The 25,677-nt window shown below is 36.2% G+C and overlaps 4 protein-coding genes across 5 annotated transcripts; 3 read left to right on the plus strand and 1 right to left on the minus strand.

Moving 5' to 3' along the window:
- Positions 1-5,839: 5,839 nt before the first annotated feature.
- LOC100248051 (protein CHUP1, chloroplastic) lies at positions 5,840-9,495 on the plus strand. Of its 2 annotated transcripts, XM_010657195.3 has the most exons (7): positions 5,840-5,960; positions 6,062-7,362; positions 7,717-7,848; positions 7,945-8,126; positions 8,239-8,350; positions 9,019-9,153; positions 9,254-9,495. In XM_010657195.3, exons 2-7 carry the CDS (start codon positions 6,169-6,171, stop codon positions 9,380-9,382), a joined length of 1,884 nt encoding a protein of 627 aa, XP_010655497.1. In that variant the 5' UTR covers positions 5,840-5,960; positions 6,062-6,168; the 3' UTR covers positions 9,383-9,495. The 2 variants fall into 2 exon arrangements, with proteins under 2 accessions (XP_010655497.1, XP_002266934.1); XM_002266898.4 differs by having other exon boundaries at positions 5,851-7,362.
- Positions 9,496-10,112: 617 nt separating this feature from the next.
- Positions 10,113-14,007, plus strand: LOC100253185 (uncharacterized). The gene is made up of 5 exons (XM_002266856.5): positions 10,113-10,405; positions 10,474-10,550; positions 11,818-11,929; positions 13,092-13,259; positions 13,774-14,007. The coding sequence occupies exons 1-4, from the start codon at positions 10,140-10,142 to the stop codon at positions 13,219-13,221; spliced, it is 585 nt and encodes a 194-aa protein (XP_002266892.1). The 5' UTR covers positions 10,113-10,139; the 3' UTR covers positions 13,222-13,259; positions 13,774-14,007.
- A 1,478-nt stretch (positions 14,008-15,485) lies between these two features.
- On the minus strand, positions 15,486-18,726 carry LOC100258410 (protein trichome birefringence-like 38). The gene is made up of 5 exons (XM_002274628.4): positions 18,222-18,726; positions 17,967-18,138; positions 16,290-16,465; positions 16,050-16,208; positions 15,486-15,904 (listed from the first exon to the last, which is right to left on the minus strand). The coding sequence occupies exons 1-5, from the start codon at positions 18,644-18,646 to the stop codon at positions 15,607-15,609; spliced, it is 1,230 nt and encodes a 409-aa protein (XP_002274664.1). The 5' UTR covers positions 18,647-18,726; the 3' UTR covers positions 15,486-15,606.
- Positions 18,727-23,084: 4,358 nt separating this feature from the next.
- LOC100258321 (large ribosomal subunit protein bL34c) lies at positions 23,085-24,693 on the plus strand. Its single transcript, XM_002274601.4, has 2 exons — positions 23,085-23,618; positions 24,275-24,693. Exons 1-2 carry the CDS (start codon positions 23,351-23,353, stop codon positions 24,529-24,531), a joined length of 525 nt encoding a protein of 174 aa, XP_002274637.4. The 5' UTR covers positions 23,085-23,350; the 3' UTR covers positions 24,532-24,693.
- The last annotated feature ends 984 nt before the right edge of the window (positions 24,694-25,677 follow it).

Here is a 25,677-nt window from a genome sequence, read left to right on the forward strand (position 1 = left end):
AAATGGACCATCGCAAGGATGTCGCGGTTCTGATTGCTGTTGTCAAGAAAAGTTGCAGCATCCACATTAATTTGGGCTTGTCCAAGTAGCCTTCTCCAATCGATATGATATGGGAAGACCTGTTTAAATCAGAATTTTGGCCCCCTAGCTAATATTGTTATACATCCCATCCAAATCACAAAATTAATGTATGATTTCTTTTTTCTTTTATTAAAGCCGATGGGCAGTCCATGGTGTACCAACAGTTCATTAAAAAAATAGAGCACATCAGTTAACTACTAATGATATTCAAGATTTCATTTTGGAATGTTCAAGTAAATTTGCAAAAATAGAGTTAGCTTGAGGGGCCATCTTACAGTTGGTATTTTGGAAACATTTTCTTTGTTCTTTTGAGGGCTCAACGCAAAAGCTATGGCATTAAAGGGAATCTAGGTTCTGCAAATGAAGGTGGCCCAAGTCGCCACCACCTAGAAAATTGGGTTTGCAGGGTGCACATAAATTAGGGAACTGTATTGTGTACCGTACCTGTGTGTGCCAGCCCTAGGAACTTTAAGATTTAATATATATATTACTCATATTTCTCTAGACCATGTCTTAGAAATGTCAAAGCAGGGCTCAAAGCCCAAGCATATATAAATTCATTACATTTTAATAATTTGGCAGACCCATTTGCGTTGATACTCATACATTATTCCAGATTTCATGTCCTTACTCTCCAGAGTCAAGACATTAGTCATCTGGGGATGAAGATTCAATATCAGCCAGACCATTGTGCAGACCACCTTGGTGTGTGGGAGAAAAAGTAATCAGCCTTTTCCCATTATGTGTAGTTGCTGTCCTCCAGGTATGCATGCCCATCACCCCATTCTTCCTTTTTCTTAAAAAAAAGTACTAGTGGACTGACGTCCTCTGCTTTATGGATGGCCTCTGCTCAGTTTAATCCTAGTGACTCCATGAGTAAAACTCCAAATTTTTCTAAAAATTTAAATTCCCATAATTTGGATTTATGACATGTATCATGCTCTTTAACATCTCCTGACACAAATAAATTATTACCTCTCATCAGATGAAACTGTTATATCATGTTAAACTATCAAGAATTAGGTTCATAATGTGTACTACGCTCTTTAATAGGGTGACATACCAAAATGGTAGCTGAAAATCCAAATCCTATCGTGTGATGGGTCCAGGGCTGATGGGTGTGGCCCTCCTTGAGAGGTGAAAGGCAAAAAGGCAAAATGGCAAAACCTCTAGAGTCCAGACTAACAGGCAAATGTCCATCTCAGTAGATTAAATAAGACCCATGTTGCCATGTACATTTACTCATGCTTCGTTGGCCATGCACGTGCAGTGGCTCCGGCACATTCACGAATAATTTTGGGCATGTAGGCTTTGAAGACGGAGGAAGAGGAGGAGGAGGACCACTCTTCATTTATTCTTTCCTCTAACACCTCCCCTCACATTCCTTTCTTGCTTCTGTAGACCGCTCCTCACATTCATTGCTCTCTTTCACCTCTCTCAAGATTAATTAACATCCCCTTTTTAAGCTTAGGTTACTGTTTTATGCCTGATAAGCCATTCCTAATATTAAAATTTTCATGTCAGTTACTTAATGAAAGACCCATGACATGCCATAAGTTGAGAAAGTGAATAGAAAAAGTTCTGTGCGTTTGTTGAGAAATGGAACAATTATTAGAAAAAAGAAGTGAAAATGCCTCTAAACCGTATCATATTTTGGTCTTCTATGCTAGAGATGGCCAGGCAATCATTTTGCTAGGATTTTGAGTTGGGAAATCTTTCATTTGAAAAATGCCTCCCATGTCATTGTGGCCATATTTTACGTTAGGCTTGGCTCCATTCTTCTTAGATAAATATGAGAAAACATTAGAAAACTTTTTTTCTTGGTAAGGTGGTGTTAACACACTAAATGTTATCCATTTTTAAGAATGAAATATTATGTTTGTTTGGTTTTGAAAATATTTTTGATAGAACAAATGTCTATTTGAAAATTTTAAATATTTTAAACTTATTTTCTATGTTTTAAAAATAACTTTTTTTATATATAGTACTTTATTTTTAATCATTATCTATATTTTAAAAAAATCATTGAAAAAAACAACTGAAAACAAATGAAAATAATCAAAGATGTTATTTAAAAATATCATATTTTTTATTTTAAGAATAGAAAACTATTTTTTTTCTTTTAAGGATAAAAATATGTTTTTATACTTTCAAGGATAGAAAATTGTTTTCTTTTTTTTCATTGTGAAATATATTTTTTTTGTTTGAAAAACAAAAATCTGTTTTCTAAAACGGTTACCAAACACGGTCTAAATAAATTTATAGTCATCTTACATTTATATAGAATTTATTAATATTTTTTTATTTTTAAAAACAAAATATATTCAAGCTAAAACTAAATAAATTTTTTTTTCAACTTTTTGAAGGATAGTTAAACAAAAGCTTTCTAGAACAAAACATATTCCAATTTTGAAAAGCCAAACACTCTTTTTTTCCCCTTTTTTTTTTTTTTTTTTTTGAATCTATTTGATTCATTTTCTACTATTAAAAAAGAGTTTAATATAGAAGTAAAGATAATATTACTTCTAAAAACTATATTTTGACTTTATATATAAAAAAATTCATCTTTAATATAACATTTACCATACCCATACTTCCTTTTTTAAAAATTATAAATTTGACACCCAACTAAAACCAAAAATAGAAAATAATTCAAAACCCGACTATGGTTATCATACTAGGAGAAAAGAGAGAAACAAGCCAAAAAGCAAATATATTTGGGGATATGATGTACAGGTCCCTACGATAAAGGGAGAGCCCACATTTTCCATTGTCATCTTACACTGTTTTTGGGTCAATTATTTTGAGAATATTCTATGCTATTTGAATCAATCTATTATAACAATTGACTTAAAATACAAAAAACCAGACAATAGCCCGTTTTGATAAATTTCTCTTGATGATTCAATAAATACAACTGGTCGGACAAAGCTATTTGAAAACATTGCCCTACAGTCGAGAGATAGAGAGAGTGGAGGGAGGGAGACCATAACCACAAGGGCAAGCAACGTGAGATTGTTCATAAACCAATCTCACGTCAACCTCACACCCAACCCCAACCCCATGCCCTGTTTTCTTTTACCTCTTTTTACTACAGACAAGAGGCCATGAGATCATGAGACCAAAAGGAAAAATAATTGCAGACAAAGAGGGAGTTTTCTCGGTCTGGTAATGGTCACTCCTTGGGTGTGCTACCAATTTTTTTTTTTCTTCTTTTGTAGAGTGAAAGTGATGTTTCAGCCATGAGCCTCCAAGAGGGGAAAACCATCCAACTGCCCCCCCACCCACCTAAAACTTGTAGGGTTGCAGAGTATCTTATTGGTGTGAGCTGCCCCCAATGAGTTGTATGTGTTCTTGATATATATATCTCACCTAAGTCAATTAATTTCCATTATAACGGCACCAATACCCGCAATTATTAGCTTTTAAAAGTGGGAAAAGATGAAATTATTGATTTTATCAACCATCTCAACTTTTCTAGGTGGCCATGTTAGCAACTTAATTTTGAAATTTTGTCAAGGAATGTTTATGCTCTTAATTTTCTTCAATTATTAAGGTTGTTAAAAAAATTATTATGAAGTAGCTAAATAATATTTTTTTTAAATATTTAAATCTTACCTTTTTAATAACGGCTCTCATGTTTAGGTGAAATGATCCTTTCAAATTGATCTTTGGGGTTGCTTCTTAAATAGACATAATCACATCACATGCATATATAGCTTGTGAAAGAAACTAAAAACTTAATGTGTTGATTTAATTTTTACTTCACATAATAGGACTGCCCATTCAAGTTAAAAAGTAGTTTCAGGGCTATGTTTGACTCCCCAATGTATCTTTGGTTATTAATATTTTAAGAGAAAATATAAAAGAAAGAAAATAAAAGAAAAGAGAAAATGAAAAAAATGAAAAATAAATTAAAATTAATAAATGATTTTATTTTTATCTTTTATAGAAAATTAAATAATTCAAAATATGTAAATTTAAAATTAATTTATATATTTTCAAAAACATAAAACTATAAATAATAACAATCATCCAACAGGTCCTAAGTTTTCAATGTTAACTTTGAACGTGTTTGATAAGATGGAAGCGTTTTTCGAACTCTATTTCATGATATTCGAACTTCTGCAACATTTTTCAAAAAATAAATTATTGAATGTTTGAATGTTGAAAATTATTATCATAAAAGGAAAGATATTCAAAAAGTTGATGCATATGCCATGGAAGGCAATGTACCTAGTTTGGGCCCAATTCTATGTGAGCATAAATGGCCACTTGCACCCAAACAAAGAGAAACAAAAATTGAATAGTGTCTCCAAGGTAAAAATAAATTTATTTGATTGTATTCTCATTGTAATGATTAGTTATTTTGAAAATTAATGTAAATTTAACTTGATATATAAAATATAAGAATTCTTATAAATGTTAGATTTATTTATGAACACTAAAGGGGGCAATAAAAATTATTTATGAGCATTGTTGAAAAGAAACACATGCTAACATTTAAAGATATTCCCCTCCATAGTCAAATTGTCCACACAAAATCACTTCACACCTATTCTTTTATTACAACAAATAAGTTGAGCAAAAAATAATAATTTAGCATTAGGATATACTTATGCCAAAGAAAAGCATAATCCTACTATTTTTCCAAATTCTATTTATATTAATTTTATAATTTTATTTTATTTTTTATAGACTGATTAATTAAGGTGAGCAAAAAGATGAATTTTGGAGAAATATTTTTTTATTAAAATTATAGATTCGAAAATATTAAAATCAAAATATTTTATTTGATTGTTTGGTCCGATGAATATGATGTTGTAAACATTTACAAAATTAAAGGCTACTATTCTCTTCTAAGAAGAAAATGGAATGGGTGAGAATTCTTTTACTTAATAACTTAATTTGACTTTAATTTAAATTACTGATTTAAAATTTATTAAGATTATTTAATAAAATTAAGTTAAAATATACTTTAAATTATTAAATTGACATATTTATTTTTATAAATCATAATTAAAGTAAAAAAAACTGAATAACAATTAAAGTTTTGGTATAACAAAGAAGATTATAGACATATTAGTCTAAATTGAGGTAAAAATATAAAATGAAAAAGTAGATTTAAATATAAGTTAATTATTTTTATTTATTATTTAAAATTATTTTTTATTTTAAGTAATATCCTTAAGTTGTTTTATTAAATATATTTAATTTACTTAATGATTTAAATTGGCCTACCAAACATCTCCTTGGACTCATCTTCACTATTAAACTATTCTTAATTATCATTTTAAGGAGAACTAAACTAGTTTAATACAAATTATATTTTTTTAGACAATTAAGAATGGAGAAAAAGAAAAAAGAAAAAAAGAAAAAGACTTAAATGGACTCTTTGACTTCTCATAAAATGAGAATATCGCGAGAAACTGGGTGTCGAGATATCAAGCCGACCGTTAGAGCGAACTTTTCTTAGTTCTAAAGAATTTCTACTTTTCCAAATATTAGTTGAATGACAGTCTCCCCGTCTCCTCAGTAAAGGCCCTAGAAAACTTCCATTCTCCATGAGTCCGGTGGCCCACGAGATCAGACCACCCTCGTTTATGGTAAATGACCCAATTACCCTTCCTCAGCGCGTGAAGTCAAGGTTTTCTTAATGACTGATGCGAGAATTCAACTTTACCTACTCGGGTGCGTACGGTGTTTATACCATTTCAAATCGTTCTTCTTTCCTTTCTCTTTTTCTGGTTTTTCTTTTTGTTTTTAAACTTGATGATTTCTTTTTTCTTTTCTTTTCTTTTTTGTTTTTTTTTTAAACTGGATCCAAGAGAAGAGAAGAGAAGGTCCAAGAGAGAAGAGAAGACCGTTCCTCGTCATATGTGCCCTTTCCCTCCTCTCTCAGTTTTATTTTTTATTTTTATTTTTATTTTTTCTCTCTCGAAATATTCGAAAAATCTCTCACTAACTATACAGCTTGCAGACCTCACAGACAAGGACGTGCGTGGTTTACTCTTATCAGAAACAAGAGGAGTGTAGTCTGTGTAGAGACCAGAGAAGGAGAAGTGAGCGGCTCTGCTTGGAGTGATAATGGTGGCCGGCAAGGTTAAGGTCGCAATGGGGTTGCAGAGGTCGCCCGCCAATAATGCCAAGACGGAGACGCCGCCCAAGCCTCCGTTGCCTTCCCCTAGCTCTGCCAAGGGTCCTCAGAAGCCCGTGTTCTCTCGCTCTTTTGGGGTCTACTTCCCTCGTTCCTCCGCTCAGGTCCAGCCCCGACCGCCTGACGTGACAGAGTTGCTCCGTTTGGTGGAGGAGTTGAGGGAGAGGGAGTCTCGCTTGAAGACTGAGCTCCTTGAGCAGAAGTTGCTTAAGGAGTCTGTGGCGATACTTCCAGTTTTGGAGAATGAGATCACGGCCAAGGAAGGTGAGATTGAAAAGTGCGTGAAGAAAATCGAGGGTTTGGAGGGTGAGAACGAGCGGTTGAGAGGAGAGGTGGAGGAGTTAAAGGTGAAGATGGAGGAGGAGAGGCGAGAGAGCGAAGGGAAGGTGAAGGCGTTGGAGGCGGAGGTGGCGGAACTGAAGAAAGCAGCGTCGGAGCGGAGCAGAGTGGAGTCGAAGGCGTTGTGGACCGAAACAGGGGAGAGCGATGAGCTTTCGTCTTCTCAGCGGTTTCAGGGGCTGATCGATGCGTCCGTGAAATCGAATCTGATCAAGAGCTTGAGGAAAGGAGTCAAGTGTCCGGAAGTTCACGACAATCAGAAGTTTGAAGTTTCAGATTTGAAGAAAGATGAAAGCGAACCAGAAAGGCCGAGACATTCTCGGTGCAACTCCGAAGAAATCGCCGAAACCTCCGAGTCTGTGAGATCTCGAGTTCCTAGGGTTCCAAAACCTCCTCCAAAACCATCATGTTCATCATCATCGTCGTCGTCGTCGTCAACGTCATCAACATCATCATCCACCACAACACCAGAAAACAGAGCTACACCAGAAGCTCCTACTCCACCGCCACCACCACCACCACCCACACTAACAAAAAAATCAGTGCCTCCACCACCACAGCCACCATCAAAAGCCGCCCCACCTCCGCCTCCACCACCTCCAAGAGGACTAAAACCAATGCCAACAAAGGTGAGAAGAGTGCCGGAGGTGGTAGAGTTCTACCACTCCCTAATGCGAAGAGACTCCCGGCGTGATTCAGGAGCCGGAGCCCCGGACGTGCCGGCGAATGCCAACGCCCGCGACATGATCGGAGAAATCGAGAACCGGTCCTCTCACTTGCTGGCAGTAAGTTCCAGTTTCCGGCATAGTTTTACTATTATTCACCAAACTGCCATTGGCTTTATGCCAGTACCCAACCTGACAAGTCCTTTGTCTTTACTGGTGCCCTTACTTTCCCTGTTGGGGTGTATGTGCCTTGGAGGATAAGACACTGTTTAGATTCAAAATAGGCTTGCCATAAAGTTGCAATCTTTTTTCAAATTCAGGTGGCAATTTTGTCATTTCAAGAAATTTCTACATGCCATGGTAGGCAAAGACAAAGTAGTTCTAAAATGTATGAATTAGGACACGATCGTCATCACTAGGAGAAATAGGGTTAGTCTTTGGTAATCTGATACATTTAGTGCCGATTTTTCACAGATCAAAACCGACGTAGAAACACAGGGTGATTTCATAAGGTTTCTGATCAAAGAAGTCGAAAACGCCGCCTTCACAAACATTGAGGATGTGGTGCCATTCGTAAAGTGGCTGGACGATGAACTCTCTTTCTTGGTATGTTTTTTTATTTAATCTGTCAAGACCCAGTTAATGTCACCCTTTTTTTTTTTCCAAATTCTCATGGGGAAATGTTGATTTTGTTGTGTTTAGGTTGATGAAAGGGCGGTGTTGAAACACTTCAATTGGCCGGAGCAAAAAGCCGACGCATTGCGTGAAGCAGCATTTGGGTTTTGTGATCTGAAGAAGCTTGAATCCGAGGCTTCATCTTTTAGGGATGTTGCCCGCCAGCCTTGTGCTCCGGCTCTCAAGAAAATGCAGGCTTTGCTTGAAAAGTATATTACCATTCTCACTACCATGAAAAAACGTGTCTAGTGTTGGCTCGTTTGCTTTTTTTTTTTTTCCTGATGTGTTGGCTGACTTTACTTTTTGATGGGACTAAAACAGGCTTGAACATGGGGTCTACAACCTCTCCCGAATGAGAGAATCTGCTGCAAAGCGGTACAAATTGTTTCAAATTCCAATAGATTGGATTCTCGAAACTGGATTTGTTAGTCAGGTATAATCAATCAGTCCTGCTCTTCAACTTTTTCAAAGCCTTGATGCGTGTGTGAATTTCAATTTCAAAGCCATAGTTAATTAGAAATGTACCCATTACGCATTATTTTGTTAGTTCATGTGGGATTTGTTAGTGAAATCCTACATGCAAAATCTTGTGGGGGGTACCTGAGGGACATTGCTTTTGACACAGTCTACTATGTAACATACTATCCGTTGTGGGTAGTAGCTACTAGCAAGATGACAAAATGATAGAGAGGTTTTGCCTTATTTTCTCTGTGCACGTCTGCACGCGCCCATGTGAACTCCCAGATTTATTTGCTTGTCTGCTTTGGGCAGATGAGTATGGCATAGAATCAGATTCTGATTTTGACCATTTATACATTCTCATGTTATTCAAATTGCAGTGGGATGACAGTAAAATTTTAAAATGCAAGGAGTGAAATTTCTATGAAATAAACTAGTAATAGGACAGAACCTATTGTCGGAGAGCTTTTATGGGGGTATAATGAGCTTGGAACATATTGTCGTTTTCCTCGGTGCGTAAATGGGTTTCTGTGAGTTTAGATTTTCAAGAAAATCCCTTGTGTTTTCAAGCTGTGTTTTCCTTTTGTTTTGATTCAAAACAGATGAAAACTTGGTTAGTAATGGGTGTTGATAAAATTGCAGATCAAGCTGGCATCTGTAAAATTAGCAATGAAATACATGAAGAGAGTATCAGCAGAGCTTGAAACAGTGGGCGGTGGCCCAGAAGAAGAAGAGCTGATAGTTCAAGGCGTAAGGTTTGCATTCAGAGTACATCAGGTAAAATGCTTTCTCATCATACCTTGGAAGATCAACAGTGAATTCACAATCTAATTTTCAGTAACCAAGGGTGTTGTTGTGTGTGTATGTAATCTGGCAGTTTGCGGGAGGTTTTGATGTTGAGACAATGAGAGCATTTCAAGAGCTAAGAGATAAAGCTAGGTCGTGCCATATACAGTGCCAAAACCAGCAACCACAGAAGTTTGTATGCAGGTCCACACCTTGCTAATCTGTAGCAAACTCAGCTCCAGAATTGCTACGAGTTTTTGTTGTAAAGATAAACTATGTCTGTGAATACAATGGCAGACAGCCATTTTGCAATTCAGATTTATTCATCCCCCATCCTCATTTGCATCAAAACTAGACTGTACACTAGCTATGTTAAATGTCCCTTCTTTTAGTAATTTATTACAAAAGGAAACAGTAACGCTTATAACTACTGAAATGTATTTTCCATTGGGACTTGACCAATTTTTTGACTCCGAAGCTTCAATATCCTCCTTGATTATGGATCTCTTTCCATTCCGTTGGGACTTCATTTCTTTCTTCTTATCCCTCTTATTTTTCTTTAAATCGATCATCATAACAAGGAGGTTTTATTTTCATCCTACAACAGTTTAGTCTTATACATTTTGCCCAACTACTACAGCAAGTTACTAGTAATGTCCTACATTGCAGCTGTTTTTTTTTTTTTCAGATATTATCCACTCTAAGTTAAATGATCCTTCCATTGGTTAATTTGTAATGATCCACTCCTCAAATCCGACTAGAAATTTTTAGCCCAAGATTCAAACGGTTCTAAGCTAAACTCTTATAATTTGGACTGAGGCTGGGTTAGTAAAAGTAAAACGCACAAACAAGTATTTTAATGAATTTGGATTGGGTTGGGCTCAACCCTTCCATTTACAGATCCACTAATTTCTATAAGCCCAAAAAGGCAAGTGTTATTTTACGAAGTGGAACAAAGAAATTAGGAAAAAGCAAAAATGGAAATGACATCAAACTGCTTATTCCCAAATCCTCCGTTTCTCGCTTCCACTGACCAAAAATTCGGAAATCGTCCGTGTCCAAACCCACTGCTCCATTTCCAGAACCGTTCTTCTTTCCAGTCGCATCGAATTTCGTTTCCCATCAGAGCTGTAACCGCCATGGAAGCCGAGCAAAGTGGAGGCACTGCCAGTATCGAAAGTGGCTCCGCCCAATCGATGAAGCTGTTGTTTGTAGAAATGGGTGTCGGCTACGATCAACATGGGTGTGTTTTTCTTTACTCAGACTGATTTTTGTATCGAACCCCCGAAATGATGAATTAATTGCATGCAGGCAAGATGTTACTGCTGCAGCTATGCGGGCTTGTAGGGATGCTATCTCCTCCAATTCTATTCCTGCTTTCCGGAGAGGTATTTGATTTTTTGGTTTCAGTGTTCTTGTTCGTTTGGGTATTTATTATGAGGAAATTTGAATGCAAGTGCTTGTTATCCAACGTTTGATTCATGGGATCACACTGAATACCCAAAATTGAGGGCATTATATGCTTTTTTTCTCAACCACAAAGCCTCTCAACTCTTTAGGAACGCTAAATTAGTATTTACGCTAAATGATAATGTTTCAAGCACAGGTTTCAAGGTCAACTCCTTTTCTGGGTAGCATTGTGGTAAATAAATGAAGAAACAATGAGATAAAAACAACCCAGAGAATGTGGTTCATTCAGTCTGGCTAGTTGGAGCATCCCATTCATGGCCCTTTTTTTTAACTCAAGAAGTTTCCTAGCCAAGTTTTGGAGTTTGGGTTCAGAATTTTGGAAATTGCCCTTTAGTCAAACAAAATATAGGTTTTTGGCATATTTTGACACTGTTATTCAAACTAACTCTTTTTTTCTTTAAAAAAAAAAGGGAATAGTTTGAAACCGCTTCTTGAAAATGTGGCTTTTATAGAAATTAGAAGCAGCTTCAAATTGCGGTTTCAAACAAATTTAAAACATAAAAATAAAAGATGACGCATAAGAGAGAAAAGGGGTCATTTTGAACAAATGTTTCAAAATAGACCCCAAATTGGGTTATTTTGAACCCAAACTCTTGGGTTCAAAGTGATGCTTTTTGGGGCCTTTTTGAAACATTTGTTCAAAATGACCCCTTACTTCCACTTCATCTTTTATTGTTATAAATATATATATATTTTTTTAAATTGTTTGAAATCGTATTTTGAAAGTATGGTTTTAGTACAAATTTAGATACTGCATTTTAAAATTGCAGTTTTAGTACACATTCTGAAACTACATTTTGAAATTCTGGTTTTTAATTTCTATAGAAGCTGCATTTTCAAAATGCGTTTTCCAACTAATTTAAAGAAAAAAAATAAAAGAGGGTCAGTTGGAATAATTGTTTCAAAATATGCCCAAAACCTATATTTTGTCTGGCTCCAAAATTCCACGTTTCGTTAGTTAAACAGTTTCGTTAGTTAAACAGACTGGGACACTGACATAATTAAATGTAAGGAAACAAAGTTGTACCCAAGTTAAAATTCTTCCTATGAGCTAAACATAACAGACACATGATTTTTGTTGGTGGATGTAGGATTTTTCAACATTTTATGTGGACAGTTTTGGTTTGTTGAGATTTAATCTGGTGTGACTTTTTTTTTTTTTGTTATAAAATGAGTTTGGTGCAGGATCTATACCTGGTGTTACTTTTGATCAAATGAAACTCCAGATCAAGTTGGGAGTCCCTCGTCCTCTCCAACATTCCCTGGATATTGAGAGGGTCAAGTCTGTCTTCCCATAGTGAGTATTCCTTTGGATGCATGAATTTTGATTGTAGTCTTTTCTATGCTATACTAAGGGAATAAAAGAAAACAGAATTTGAACTCTTTGCGTTGTCTTTGGTTGTGGCAATTCCAGTTTAGGGGCATTCAGATTAAGGTCTAGGTGGGTTGTTAGTTTCATACAAAAAAAAAGGTGTTTTCAGTTTAAGAAGCATCCGGAATCTTTCAATACAATACATCTGCATGGTGATATGTGACAAAGTGGCCAACATATGCAAACATGAGGATGCCAGCTTGTGAAGTTGCATTTGTACCAAATGACCTGGGTTCTAAACTTCATCCTGGTTTTGCTTGTCTGTAGAAAAAGAAATTGCATTAAAAAGGAAGTGGAAAATGTGGATGGAAGAACAAGAACATTGATCATAAAGCTCAAGCTAAAATGGGAGCATACCCTTGTCCAGCTACTAACAACCAATCACTGCTTAGCCACTGAATAAAGTGAGAGAGAAGCGTGTTGGGAGCAGTTATGGGTTGATTAAACATATTTTAGATCATTATTATATGGCAGAAGCCAACTAATGGCTAGGAACCTCCTAATGGTGATCTGAAATATGTTTACTGAATGCAAAGAGTGGGGTCCAGAGAAAATTATGTTTTTTAAGATAATTCTGTTGACCTTTTGGATGGTCTTGAACCCCCTGTTACTTTCCTCTCAGCTCCTGGTTTAAAGGCAGAAGCAAATAAAAGTTCTACAACAGTGCTTCCGCTGTTAAGTGATTCAATACTTTTTTCCCGTAAGTAGAGATTCAAGTTAGACTCTCATAGCAGGCTTAAGTAATATTGTGCCACCACCTTTGGGAACAATATATAGCTAGATGCATTTAGTTGTAGACATGTTAATTTTTTAAGGGATGTGCTTAGTTGAGGTTGTAGATCTTGATATTCTCTTGGTCTTGTTTAGGCCTGCACTTCTGTTATCCATACCTACACCAGTCTAGAAATCTTTCATCACTTGTTCTGCATCTTCTCTAAGTACTAAGAAAACAATTTATCTAATTGTAGGATTTATCTGCAGTGTCATTTCACACAAATTAGATGGATTTATTTCACCATCCCCTTTAGATTCAGAATATGAAATTCTCGTGAGCGCTACTTACTGAGAATTGTGTGATTGATTGCAGTGGGAAGATTATAAACTTCGAAGTTGTAGATGGTGGACTTATATGCTCAAGTGGTGTACAGGTGGAAGAAATGGGAGATAAGAATGATGACTGTTACATAGTTAATGCTGCAGTTTATGTTGGTTATTAGCTTCTGGTTCCTCTCCTACCTCTCAAGAGTTTTGTGAGGTTTGATTTTACTCAGTTTTACCCATTTTGATATAATACACAAGAAACCACTATTTATTCTTTCAAGTTGGAATAGTTAGGCAACTTAGCATATAGTTACTTTGTCATAGTCCCAACATGCTATTTTCTTTCCCTTTACTTTCATTGCAATTTTGACCTCTAATAATCATCTTGGTTAATCATAGTTAAAATTGAATGACATTCTCCTTTATTAATTGGTTCTGCTGATAAAAGGTACCAATTGAGACATGCACGGCTAACAATGAGGTTTCCCATCACAATATTCTTCTGCATGCTTTCTGTGATCTGAATTCATTCTTTTTTATATGCTGTTGAATTAAATAATCTATTCTAGTCCATCATGCCAATGACATTTATTTCTGTATTGCTTTGTAATTCTTCTGTTATGCTTCTATTGTTCATCCTGAGTTTTCTGTTCAAGTTTCACAAGCAAAAGGCAAAAACTTCTGTTTTAATATGGATCTTTTTTATTTTCTTTTAATTTTTTTCCCAGACTGGCATCAGAGCTAGCTAAACTGGTAGCAGAGATGAGTTAGTGGAGCATTGGAGCCATGAGAAGAAACAAGAGGATTTATTTGTACTTTTGAATTCATTTTGTCTTTGTTTCCTTGGCGCCAAATGCAGATCTATTTCTCCAATTGGTGCTGAATGCTACTATTTCCAAATTATGGATGGATTTTTGGATGTGTTATTTTCTCATCAAGGATGATCCCCTTTTGCAACTTCCCACCATTGATTTTCATTTGGACATGATGGAAATTCTTCAATACAATTATGTTTTATAAAAATTGTAAGATGAGGCTATCGTGTCTTCTGTACATCTAAATAAGTTTCTAGTTTAAAAAAACAAAATAAAGGCACTTTAGGTTTTTGTAAGAGCTAATTCTTTTTAATTATTAGTTTTTATTACTTACGGTGATGAATGAGTTGTTAATTATGCAGATATATATATATATAATTTTTTTATATCTTTATAAAAATAGTGTTCAATATTTGCTTCCTTTAGGGAATATACTCATACACTGGTGTCTAATTCATGATTCCAATTTAATGGAGAGACTTTTCCATAATTAGTTGAGTATATGGTTTGCTGACACTTAAGATTCCAAGTATGGCCTTAACAGGTATCTCAGCCAAATGCGAAAACAGAAGGGTTTATTTCAATGGTAACATCCAAAGGAGCATATGATCAAAATTAAACCTGGGAGCATATAGAAGTTGCTGTTATGTCACATCTTCAAGTGGTTTGAAACTTACGCTCTATAAGCTCTATTATTTTACACAAAGTATGCAAGTGAGACTAACAATTCTGATTGGGTGAGTCCAGAACATTACTACATGGATCTGCTTGTGAAAGAAGGGCTTGGGAATGCTCATAAACAGGTGATAGTTTTGATCTTTACAGGTAATGCAACTCTGCCTGGTGTCTGTACATGTATTCCAAGATGAAACCCACCCCCTTTATCTATCTTGCTGATCAAACTGCGGCTACAACTGGTGGGAATAAAGCTGATAACATTGACTTTAGAGGTTAATTCTTATGAAGTGATCTTGTGAAAATATTGGCATACATAAAAAGTAAGATAAGGCAAAGTCATTGTCAGTGCCAGCAGGAAGCTCTTTGTTTTCCTCTTTTGACAAATGATAACTTGCATCTGTTAGTGTGAATACACATGAGGCTAGTTGTATAAAGAAAGGTGCAACTTAGGTGATGTTTATTTTTGTCTTAAATCTGAATAGATCTTAATTCAACCCGAGTGTTAATAGAGTTGAATGCTTAAGTCTTGATGACATGTTTGTTTTATTTAGGATCTGTATGCCATTAAATCAAAACAAGTTGCTATTAAAAAAACAAACACTTATAAAATGTCTTATAGTCTAAAAGCAAGTTGCTTCAAGACTCAAACCAAACAAAACCTTGGTGTTGTTTCAAGTCATCCTGATTGAATTAGCGTTATCACTTCATAAGTTTTAACTAGATCCATGTTTTGTTACACGAAAGAAGATTGATAACCTGCTGATAACATTTATATGTGGCTGAGAAGTTGCTTCAATTTAAGCTCTTTATGTCGCTGTTGTCATTGAACACTTGCTGCTTCAATTTATGCAGTAAGTTGCTTTTTTGCTGGTGTCCTGAATGCTGTGTTTACCTGTATTTGAACTGTCACAAAGAAGTCCTAGACCATCCACATTGGGGCCTCTGTATTTATGTCACTTGATAAACACTTATTATTATTGCACTTGAAAAATTAAATAAATTACAATTGATTCTTTTCTCCCTTTGTTGTCCATTTACGTGAGCAAACATAAGACTTTAAGTACCCCTTCATGTTCCCATGACAAGAGCTGCATATAGGAGCTGATTCCAAGTATCAGGCAATCCAGGAAGGCACCAGTGACTGCAGTCCATGCCCGTACGATCTTCGCCATAAGCGGATGGATGAGCGTCTTTTCTCAATTGTGAGAGTGTTGTAATATCGAGCAGATAGACTGGTTTTCTAATCTTACTCAACACTTGGTTTACAATAGCAGCTGCTGCAGGTGCACCCGCTGGGTAAGTAGGCCCTGATAGTGGTTCTAGCTCTCCATAACAGTTCTTTGATTGCGAATTCCATTCCTTGCCCCTGGTTTCATAGAAGAACTCACATTGTTAGCTAATTGCTTCTTGTTTTGCTATCATTGACATTTTGCAGAAATAATTTAGTGTAAATACAGTTGCAAGCTGGAAAGATTCCGATGTAGAGTGTACGTAGTAGGGAGGAAGCTTACATATAATGGGTGGGAGAAATCCCCTGGAAGAAAACTTTGGTTTTGGAAGGATCAATATTAAGGTCAACCCAGGAGGCCCATGTGCTCAACCCTTTATAAAATGCAGTGAGGCGGTCCATATCTTTATACAATTTGGTTCCTTCGCTCATATAATCCCATCTGCACTTCCATTAAACACTCAAATTAATTTCCTAATTGTTGAAGAGAAAGAGCATAGGAAGAAGATGGATGGTACCGTACCCCTGAGAATTGCCTTTGTGGGTCCACCAGTGCCACGTGTTGAAGATCAGCATGTCCATCTGTTTCCATGTATCCCCTGCTTGGATGGAGTCCAGTTTCAGTACGCGCCCAACCGATTCCCTCACTATGTCTACTAGGTAGGGAGTACGGTACAGACTCACCGATACTGCATACCCCTGCACGCCCATTGCCCAAACATATTCCCTAACCCATTAAGCTCTGTTTGGAAGCATGTGAAATGAAGTAAAACAATAAAATACTATGAAATTTTCCTGTCAATTTCAAGTAATTCTGGTCGATATGTCTCTTTTTTCCTGTTGTCGGTGGTCACGGGCTCACGGGTGAGAAGACTTGAGTGCTCTTTTATTTTCTTCAGAATCATTTGGGAGCATGCTTTTAGTTATTATAATTATTGAAAAATTACTCTAGTTTTGGAATGGTAAGATTTGAAAATAAATAAGCGGAGAGGGTGATGTGCAGGGGGGTACCGTGGTCATGTTCATGTGACATGAATCAATCATATTTTGAGAGGTGCGGAATCTTATAGTCTTAAAGTGTTCACGTGATGAATCAAACCAATAATTGTGTTTGTTGCAACTTGACCACCAAATAAATTACAAACCAGTCATCGGTTCATAAATTGTTTCAGAGCCCCATCCCCGTATAAAATCAACCCCAGAAAAGGCCTAAACATACATGTAAAAGAAAGTAGGGAGTTGGGTTAGGTGTTGCCGTGTTGACAGGCCATGACTGAGTCATGGCCTTAATATGTACGTGGCACTGTGGCAGCTCTGCAAATACACCACCATCTTTCTCACTCTCTGATCGGCGTATATGCCAAATCTATATGTACCCATTAAAAATACCCATAGGCCATGAATAAATTTTTATTTTTAAAAAGAAGGAGGTGTGGATCAAGCACCTCTGCAGCTAAAAGTCTTTGATTGATTTTTTTTTTTTTTTTAATGGTTGAAGATATACCATACAAACCCCTCTTCAATCTTCAATCCAGAAGAGGAGTGCTCCCAAGGATGGAAGAGTATTAAAAGGAGAAAGGAATGTCTGGGTATGCCATTAATTTTTTGAACTCCTTCCAACGATGCTTACAGGACATGGGCTCCGCTTTTTCCAGACACGGTATGATACCAAAATTAAAAGTGAAAAGAGAAATGGACGATTTTAATTATTTATTTATTTATTTATTTATTTATTTATTTATTTATTTATATGCCATCGTTAGCTGCTTTCAAAGAAAATAAGACTTCCCTACCACTGGCAAAAAGGAACCTTCCACCTTCTACCATCCTATGATCAATTAAAAAATCTACTCATTTCTTGAAAATTGGTGTTAAAACTTGTATACAAGGGCGTTACTTCTTTGAAACACACTTTCGAGAAATAATTGCATAGAAAACATTTTTCTTGTTTTGGAAAGCAAACAGGAAACACACACCCCCAGACGTAGAGGAAATATTGGAAGCAGAAAAAGAAGGGTTGGAAAAAGAGTTGCCCGCCCAAAAGCGTTATTAATTAATTAAAAGGAAACGGAAAGAGACAGACAAGCAGATGCAGCATGCAGTGTGAGGTGAGACCGTGAGCGGAGAAGAAGCCAAATGGTTTGATTTTCCAACATAAAAATAAAAGGAGAGGACCAAGGATAAAAACGTCTGAACTCACATCAAATGTCACAGTAGCTAGTCCATCTTTCTTGACGAAGCTTGCCTTGGCGTTTGGCGCCGACTGGTGAATCATACAGACCAGCGATTCCCACTGGTTCAGACTCAGCGAGTCCCCCACAAACATTATCCTCTTCCCCCTCCATCTCCTTAAGAAATCCAACCCATCAAACCTACACCCGCAAAGAAGACTCATATGTCGGTCATTTTGGAATATTTCTACAACGAGGTTTGAGTTTGAGGTGAGAGAGAGTACCTGGGCAAGTCGCAAGAATCTGGTTTCCAGCTGTATTTAAGATACTGCTTATCGGGTCTGCCGTACTTTTGGCAATCAAACTCAGGATCTATGAAGGGACAGTTGGAAGCATCGTAGAATGGATAGGAGGCATCAAACACCCATTTCCCTTGAAACAAGTTACAGCTGCTCACTTGCTTTCTACTCCTCAACCCGCTCACGTTATACACTTGGTGATCCGCCCTTGCCTGTTGCAGCAGCAGAATCAGAAACAGGAGGCCTTGAACAACGAGATGGCACCTCACAGTGCTCACACCCATCTCAATGTTTCTGTGGAAAAGTTGCTGCCTGATTTTGGAGCTTATATAGAAGTACAGAGAGGGAGGGAAAGAGAGAGAGAGAGTATGGGGTTGGGGTTCACATGGTTTGGGTGCGCAAACCTTCATTTTAATTTCTGACGTGAGTTGGGAAATCTTGGATGGATGCGAAGTGGGGTGGTAAGGTGTCGTTTCTTATCAAGTTTCCATGGCATATAGGTACCAATATTTCAATTTCCTGTAATTTGGAGGTCACATTGCCAAGCATAAAATTAATATCTAATGTAAGCACTACCCGACGACTTAATCATTTCCCGGGACCATCCGTTGACATAAATATCATTTTAGATGCTGAACGGTTTAAGACGTCTCTAAAATTACACTTTTGCCTGCCTTCCCATCGTCGACCTTTCCCTTTCTTAGTCATTTCATTTGTAATTTTAGTTGGGTTCTGCTTTTCTTCAGAATGGGGCTACAGCTATGGAAAAGATACTGCTTTTTGTTTGAAGTTTTGATTGAATCCTACTTTTATTTAATGGAAGAGTGGAGAAATTATGGTCTTTTAAACGTTGGTTTTAATTGTGGGGTGTTAGGAAGTTTAGTTGAGTTAATAGATTGTTATTGATTAGTGTCTACCTGCTATGATCTGTTAGATTTGTTAGAATGTAGTTATCACATGTCAGCTCACTATTAGTCCTGTTAATTAGCTAGTTAGTATAATCGTAGTCATTTAAAAACACTCATTTCATATAGTTTTGGATCAATTAGTTATCCAAAGAATTTTCAAAATTCAAAAAATATGCCTTTCTTTTGTTTCTATCATTCTTAACAAGGTATCAAAGCTTAATACTTGGGAGATAAAAAGTTCATGATAACTTCTAAACAAATGTTGTGAGCTCTTCAAAATTTGTTCCAAGGAAAATGTTTGAAAACTATGGTGGTGAAAATTGTTTAATATTCTTCCTAATCAAGGAAATTGTCAAGGTTTCAATGTCACGTAAGCTTTCAAAATTGTGGGATTTTAATTGTCATCCAATTGTCAGAATGTTACATACCTACTTCTATCAACCCTTTCATTCCAACCACCTTTTACTCCTAGTTGGAATAGATGTCTAATCGGTTTTACTACTAGTTGGAATAGATGTCTAATCGGAAAAAGATATGCATGGTAGCTAGCCGAGACCCCGAATGAATCTCCTACACCTATAAATTCAAGATTGATTGTTCAACCTAGTTGCTCAACTTAAAGAGATTCGAATAGTATTGAATGGGAGAGGAACCAACTAATAGTTCTAGATGTCTTACCTATCATACGGAAGACTTTGAATCCAAATATCCTTCATAACTTTAAAATATATCTATATAATTAAGAAAAACTTGTACATATATAGTACATATATAGTGTTACAAACTTTTTCCTTCATTCGATGGTTAAAAGTCACAAATTAACTCATGATTACAGCATTGACAATTTGATAACTAAAACTAATTTCTCCGAGGTCTGATTATATTTGTATGGAAAATTGTTTACACATTCTTTACCATATTAAATTTTTTTTCCATTGAGTACCAATAGCCACAGGGGCCTTAAGGTATGGGATAAGCAAACAAGTTCCCAATGATTTGTAAATTTTAAAATATAAGATTGACTTTTGACAGAAGTTTACCATCTTTTAGTTCAATTACTTAAATATTACACAATCATTATAATATTTCAATTTATAATTTCATTTGCAAGATCCAAAATTTTGAAGACTGAATTCAAAAGGAAATTCAATGTCTTACTTGTTGACTTTTCCTTGGTTTTTGGATATAACAGTAGTTCATAAATTTTGAGTCACTCTCATCCCGGCAATCAATCACTCAAGGGCTCACCTGGATGTTCATGATTCTCCTAATAATTTATTCTACTATATATAGTAACACCCTTGGACTTGGGCCTATGACATTCCATCAAAGCCCACCAGGCCCATTGGGCCCCACTCCATACTTGGTTCCATCTTTCTGGTTGGTAAACCGTTAAAGAAAAAAAAATCCAAATCAAACGCCATTATTTATTTCTAATGAAGTGGCAATGAAACAAAAATGATGATGGTGGTGATGACATACGAGGCAATGGTGAAGTGGCTGGTGCCCACACCATCATCCCGTATTCGAAAAACAAGAGGGAAAAACCACTCACTCGCTATGGGTGGAAAGTGGGAAGTGGAGGTTGGTTGGAAGCACAGAAAATTATTTTCTTTTCAGGAAAGTTGAAAATGAGAAAAACCATGATTGTGAGATGGATTTTGGAATTCCTGGGACTTTTCATCCCAAACTAGAAAACAGCTCATCTTCATAGATTTTTAATAGAAATGGACTATGATATCACAGCTCGTGGACCTCCACCTTAATAAAATTTGTGTCCATAATTCCAAGCCAAGTCCTAATAATTCCAGTCTCTGACACCTAGAATTGCTCTGCAGGCGCTTAGCTGTATGAGGAATTGGAAATTGGCAACTCTTCTTTTCTGTTTTAAAGTCCTCTACGCCTCCATTTCCACTGTTTTAATATTAGAATTTTGTCAACTTCTTGACACCATGTTCAACATTAATTCCGGATTCAAAGGAAATTAAAAAAAAAATCCAATTGTGTTGTGGTGCGAGAATTTTGAAAAAACAAAAAAAATCATTGGATGGTGAAGGAGTAATAGGAGTGTGCTTGATTTTACTCATTCGACTGTCAAATAAAAGATTGAGGTGATGATTATAATCACAACTTGGGTGATTGAATAATGTACTAAGGGCTGCATATCTCAGAAAAGTGGGCTGCCAAACATAAACAGATCCAAGTAGTAGAGGAGTGGGACAAATTACAAACATAATAGCTTGGATTTTGGAGCGCGATGGAGAATCTTGAGAGTTGTGTGAGTCAAACCATGCTCATCTAAAGCCAACTTGGCTGGGTTGGAGGCCTGGAGCCCCACTCCCATGCCTTTATTACAAATCAAAAGTTGCTTATCGCATAAGCATGATCTACACAGTGGGATTCTGTGTCTGTATTTTGTCCACATCATGACAATCATATAACTAACTACCCTCTTATTAAGCATTATTTTCACTTCATTTTTCATGGACTTCTACTTCAAGGCATGCATTGAATAATATTAATGATAATGCTTAATAATGGGTTCCAATCCTTGAGAAGCAGGTTTCAACTCCACATCCACATTATGGTAAAAAAACATAGAGAGAAAATAGAAGAAACATAAGTACACTGCAAGTTTCAAATAAAAAGCAACCAATTTTATTCATTTTTTTTTCTCACATTTTTTATTAATATAAATTTGTTTATATTTTCTTAATTCTTTAATTTCATAAAATACAAAATTTATGTGTAAATCATTGATAATATATCTTAGGAAAATGAGGGTTAATATGAACCAGAAGTAAGATTACACTGGACATTATCTCCTAATTGATATTATTCAAAATACCCCATAATGTTGTATGGCTTTGGCACCATGTCCTCACTCCTCATAACCCATCTATACCCCACTGGTATATATAATGGTGCCATAATGTCCACACAGTAACATGTGGGCTTTTAACTAAATTGAGGATGAATGACTTTGACATTTAAGCCACCCCTATCCATCCCTTCAATATTCTTAGTTATGGTTACTTTGGTGAGAAAAGATTATTATAATTAGTTGGAGCATCTATCTTTTCTTGAACATCCAACAAATGATAAATTAATAGAGCTTTTTTGATTAGTAATGGGGTGTCTGTGAGTTAGGTTACATTGAATGGCAATCAATCATTATCCTAAGTCTTATCCACATTCTAAGCAACTCCTCCATCCATGATTATGCTTTATTATGAAATTTGCATGACTGTTAGCGTTCATGGAATTCTCTATCTAGCCATTGGTTTAAATAGAAAAAGGCATATGTCAAATATGCAAATAAAAGTTGGGGTGCTACAACAATATTGAATTGGTGGTGACATATGAATGTTTATGGATACTATAGTTTTATATTTGACATGTACGGGTCCCATGGTTCTGCACCCGAGTCTTATTTATTTATATTATATTTTTATACTTTGATTTCATTTATTTGTATCATTATCCAATGACTTAGATTTCAACACAAACATCTAATAGTCAAGACAACGAGTTCAATTAATACTATTTCAATACATTAGTATTCTCTTAAAAATAGCGATATATTTGTAACAACTATAAGAAACGCTATCTCAAAAACTTTTTTAACAAAAACAAGTTACAACCTCCATGTACTAGGTGCCATTCATGTTTACATCCAAACCCTAATTAATAAAAGATAGGAGAATGGACTAGGTTCTCCTTCTTTTTTTCTTTTTTTTAATAATTAATTTCTTCTTTGTCTTTTTGAAAATGCTTTTGTGTCTAGCACAAAATGATTCCATTTGGCGAACTTTTGTTTATTATATTAAGTGATGTCCGTTCAAAGATACAAAATTTGCTTTCAATATTGTCAGCCTTTCCTTTAGATGCTGTTTCATTACAAATCAGTTTCTTTGATGCTTATATTTTAAAATAGTTAGTGTGGAATCCGTTTCCTCTGCCTTTCTGTTTGGTCAACTTTTTTCTTGAGAAATAGGGATCCAGAGAAGGGGACTCGTCTGGTTGAGGTCTGATTGGCCCAAAACTGAATCCCAAGGTTGGGCCCATACGACGTAAGAATTGGTTTGGGCCTCAGGTTGATTTTGGGTGTCGTCCTTAGATTGGGCTTTGCCTTTGGGCCGAGTTCAAGATGGCCCGTTTGAAGATGGGGAACAAGGTTGTACGGACACTGGATAAGGCGACGACATGAAAGGAGTGGATTGGTGTTTTGAGGAGGATAACAGAGGTCGGATAGGGGGTAGAGAGAAGAAGAATCAAGTGATAATGGGTTCCATTTCGGTATCATGGGTCTGTTCAAGTAGAGCAGTTCCATCAGCATCTCTGAGCTTACTCGCAGGCTCCAAAAGAAGAAGCCTTGCATCCCTGAATATGAGGAACAACCCAACTTCCCCTGCCCTGCTTCACTGCTCCTTCACTCCCACTGTTTCTCTCTCTTTTCCTTCCTCTTTCTCTGGTAATCCATTTTTCTCCTCTTTTGTTTTTCATGAAGTTCCTAATTGCTGCTTGATCATGTTTGTTTGATTGTTTTGGTTCTTTCTTTTGGTACCATGTTCAAACTCATATGTCGGTGATTTTAGGTGATTTGGGCTGAAATGAATCTGTTTCTTTATTAATTGATTTATTTTTAATCTGTTGTTGAATTTCGTAGATTACTAAAAGGTTGGGGTGTTATTTTCCTAGTCGAAGTGCAGGTTGTGTGCTTGAAAATATTTTCAGATTTGTGGCAATTGGCGTTTGGGAATGTAGGTTCAGGAATCACAAATTATCGTTGCTTTTGTAGCAAAAGACTATGGTTGCTTTCTTGAAAACAATTCTGCATTTTTTTTTTTCAGAGTATGATGGAAAGTGGCTAGTTTTCATTTTTGAAATTGACATTTCAAGGGATTTGGATGGGCATTTAACATTCAATTGCTTGGGCTCATTTTTTTATTTAGAATCCATTTCATAGGGAGAAAAATCTACCTCTATAGTCAATAGTGGTGTGAAAAGGATTTGAACCCTTGTTAAACTTTGTACTAATACTAGAATTTTAGACTTGTCTGTTGCCCTTGTCATTGCTTAGCCATCTGTGGGAAGGGCTTGCTCTCAAATTCAACTCACAAATTGCAGGTTTATCTTTGGGGTTGGACTTGAACTCTAGCGTTGGGGTAAGAAAAGAGAGAGGCCATGGCCTGGTGGTGAGAGCTGGGAAGGCTGCTCTTTGTCAAACTAAGAGAAATAGATCTCGAAAATCTCTGGCCCGGACGCATGGCTTCCGCAGGCGAATGAGAACCACCAGTGGAAGAGCAGTATTGAAGCGTCGACGTGCCAAGGGAAGGAAGGTCCTCTGCACAAAATCCAACCCCAGCAGTGGAAAACGTGCCTAACCATTCACCTTTTTGGACAAATTTCTGTAGGTAAATGTGGCAATTCAATGATGTAACTTATACTGGTTGGTTCATGAGTAGTTTGATCATGTTTCAGGCTTATGCCTAACAAACAGTGCCCCGTCTATTGTTTCATTTGAGAAATATTTTTTTTTTGCTGCATTACTCTGTCTTGGTTATCTTCTACTATTCTATTTCTACGTGATTGTTGCTGGTAGTGTTATTTTCTTTCCATTTTTCCCCTTATTTTAGGGGTAAGCTTTATTGCTATTGCTACTAGTTTCACTTAGGGTTTCCCACTGGACCAGGTGAAGAAGTTGCTAGCTCTAGTGAGCCTTTTTTTTCTTGGAAGTGGCTTACAAACTAATAGTTTGGTTATTTATCAATGGATACTTGATATGTGTAACTGTGTTGTACGCCTATACAATACTAATTTTTATATATAGTGTAATATGGAATTATTCTAAAAACATGTCAATTCATAATATTAGAAGAATGTTAACATTTGAATCATGGAACTAAATGGGTTCTTTTAAAATATTATCAGATTATTAGATATTGAGGGTATTAGTTTGTGTATACTACTCTCTGTTAAGCCAAGACTTGTAAGATTTGGTCCCTCTTGGTTTCTCTTTAGGAAGTTCCTTGTTACTGTAGCCCCTTGAGATATTTTCTTTTTGTAATTGACTAATTTCTCTGCCCTACTGAAAAGTAATGGCCTCCTCTAGCCGCTCTCACTTTGTCTCCATGCCATGTCTCCACCTCCGACTCTCTCTTGACATGCTGCTGTAATTACTCCTGTAATGTAGCATGTGATCAAACAATTCCGCTGGACTGGTGGAGTTCATGTGAATATATGCTATTCCTAACCTCTAAATTTGATTTCCCAATGAATGCCCGTTGTTACATGGAGGTGGAATTTCCAAGTCTTTCTTCTTCCTGTGAATTATGTAAATCCACATATACACCATGTGAAAGCTTCCCCACGTCTTGGTCAGTTCCTGGTTTACATCTTGCAACTAATGCATATGGTGCATATTACATTGTTATTTACTAATTTTATTATTACTTATTCATTTTTGAGCAATTTAATAGTTAGTAATATTAAAACATCAGATACAAATTTGTACCTAGTAAACCCCTTGT

The sequence above is a fragment of the Vitis vinifera genome, chromosome 10 (genome assembly GCF_030704535.1).
Source record: "Vitis vinifera cultivar Pinot Noir 40024 chromosome 10, ASM3070453v1".
In the NCBI taxonomy this organism is placed as follows: Eukaryota; Viridiplantae; Streptophyta; class Magnoliopsida; order Vitales; family Vitaceae; genus Vitis; species Vitis vinifera.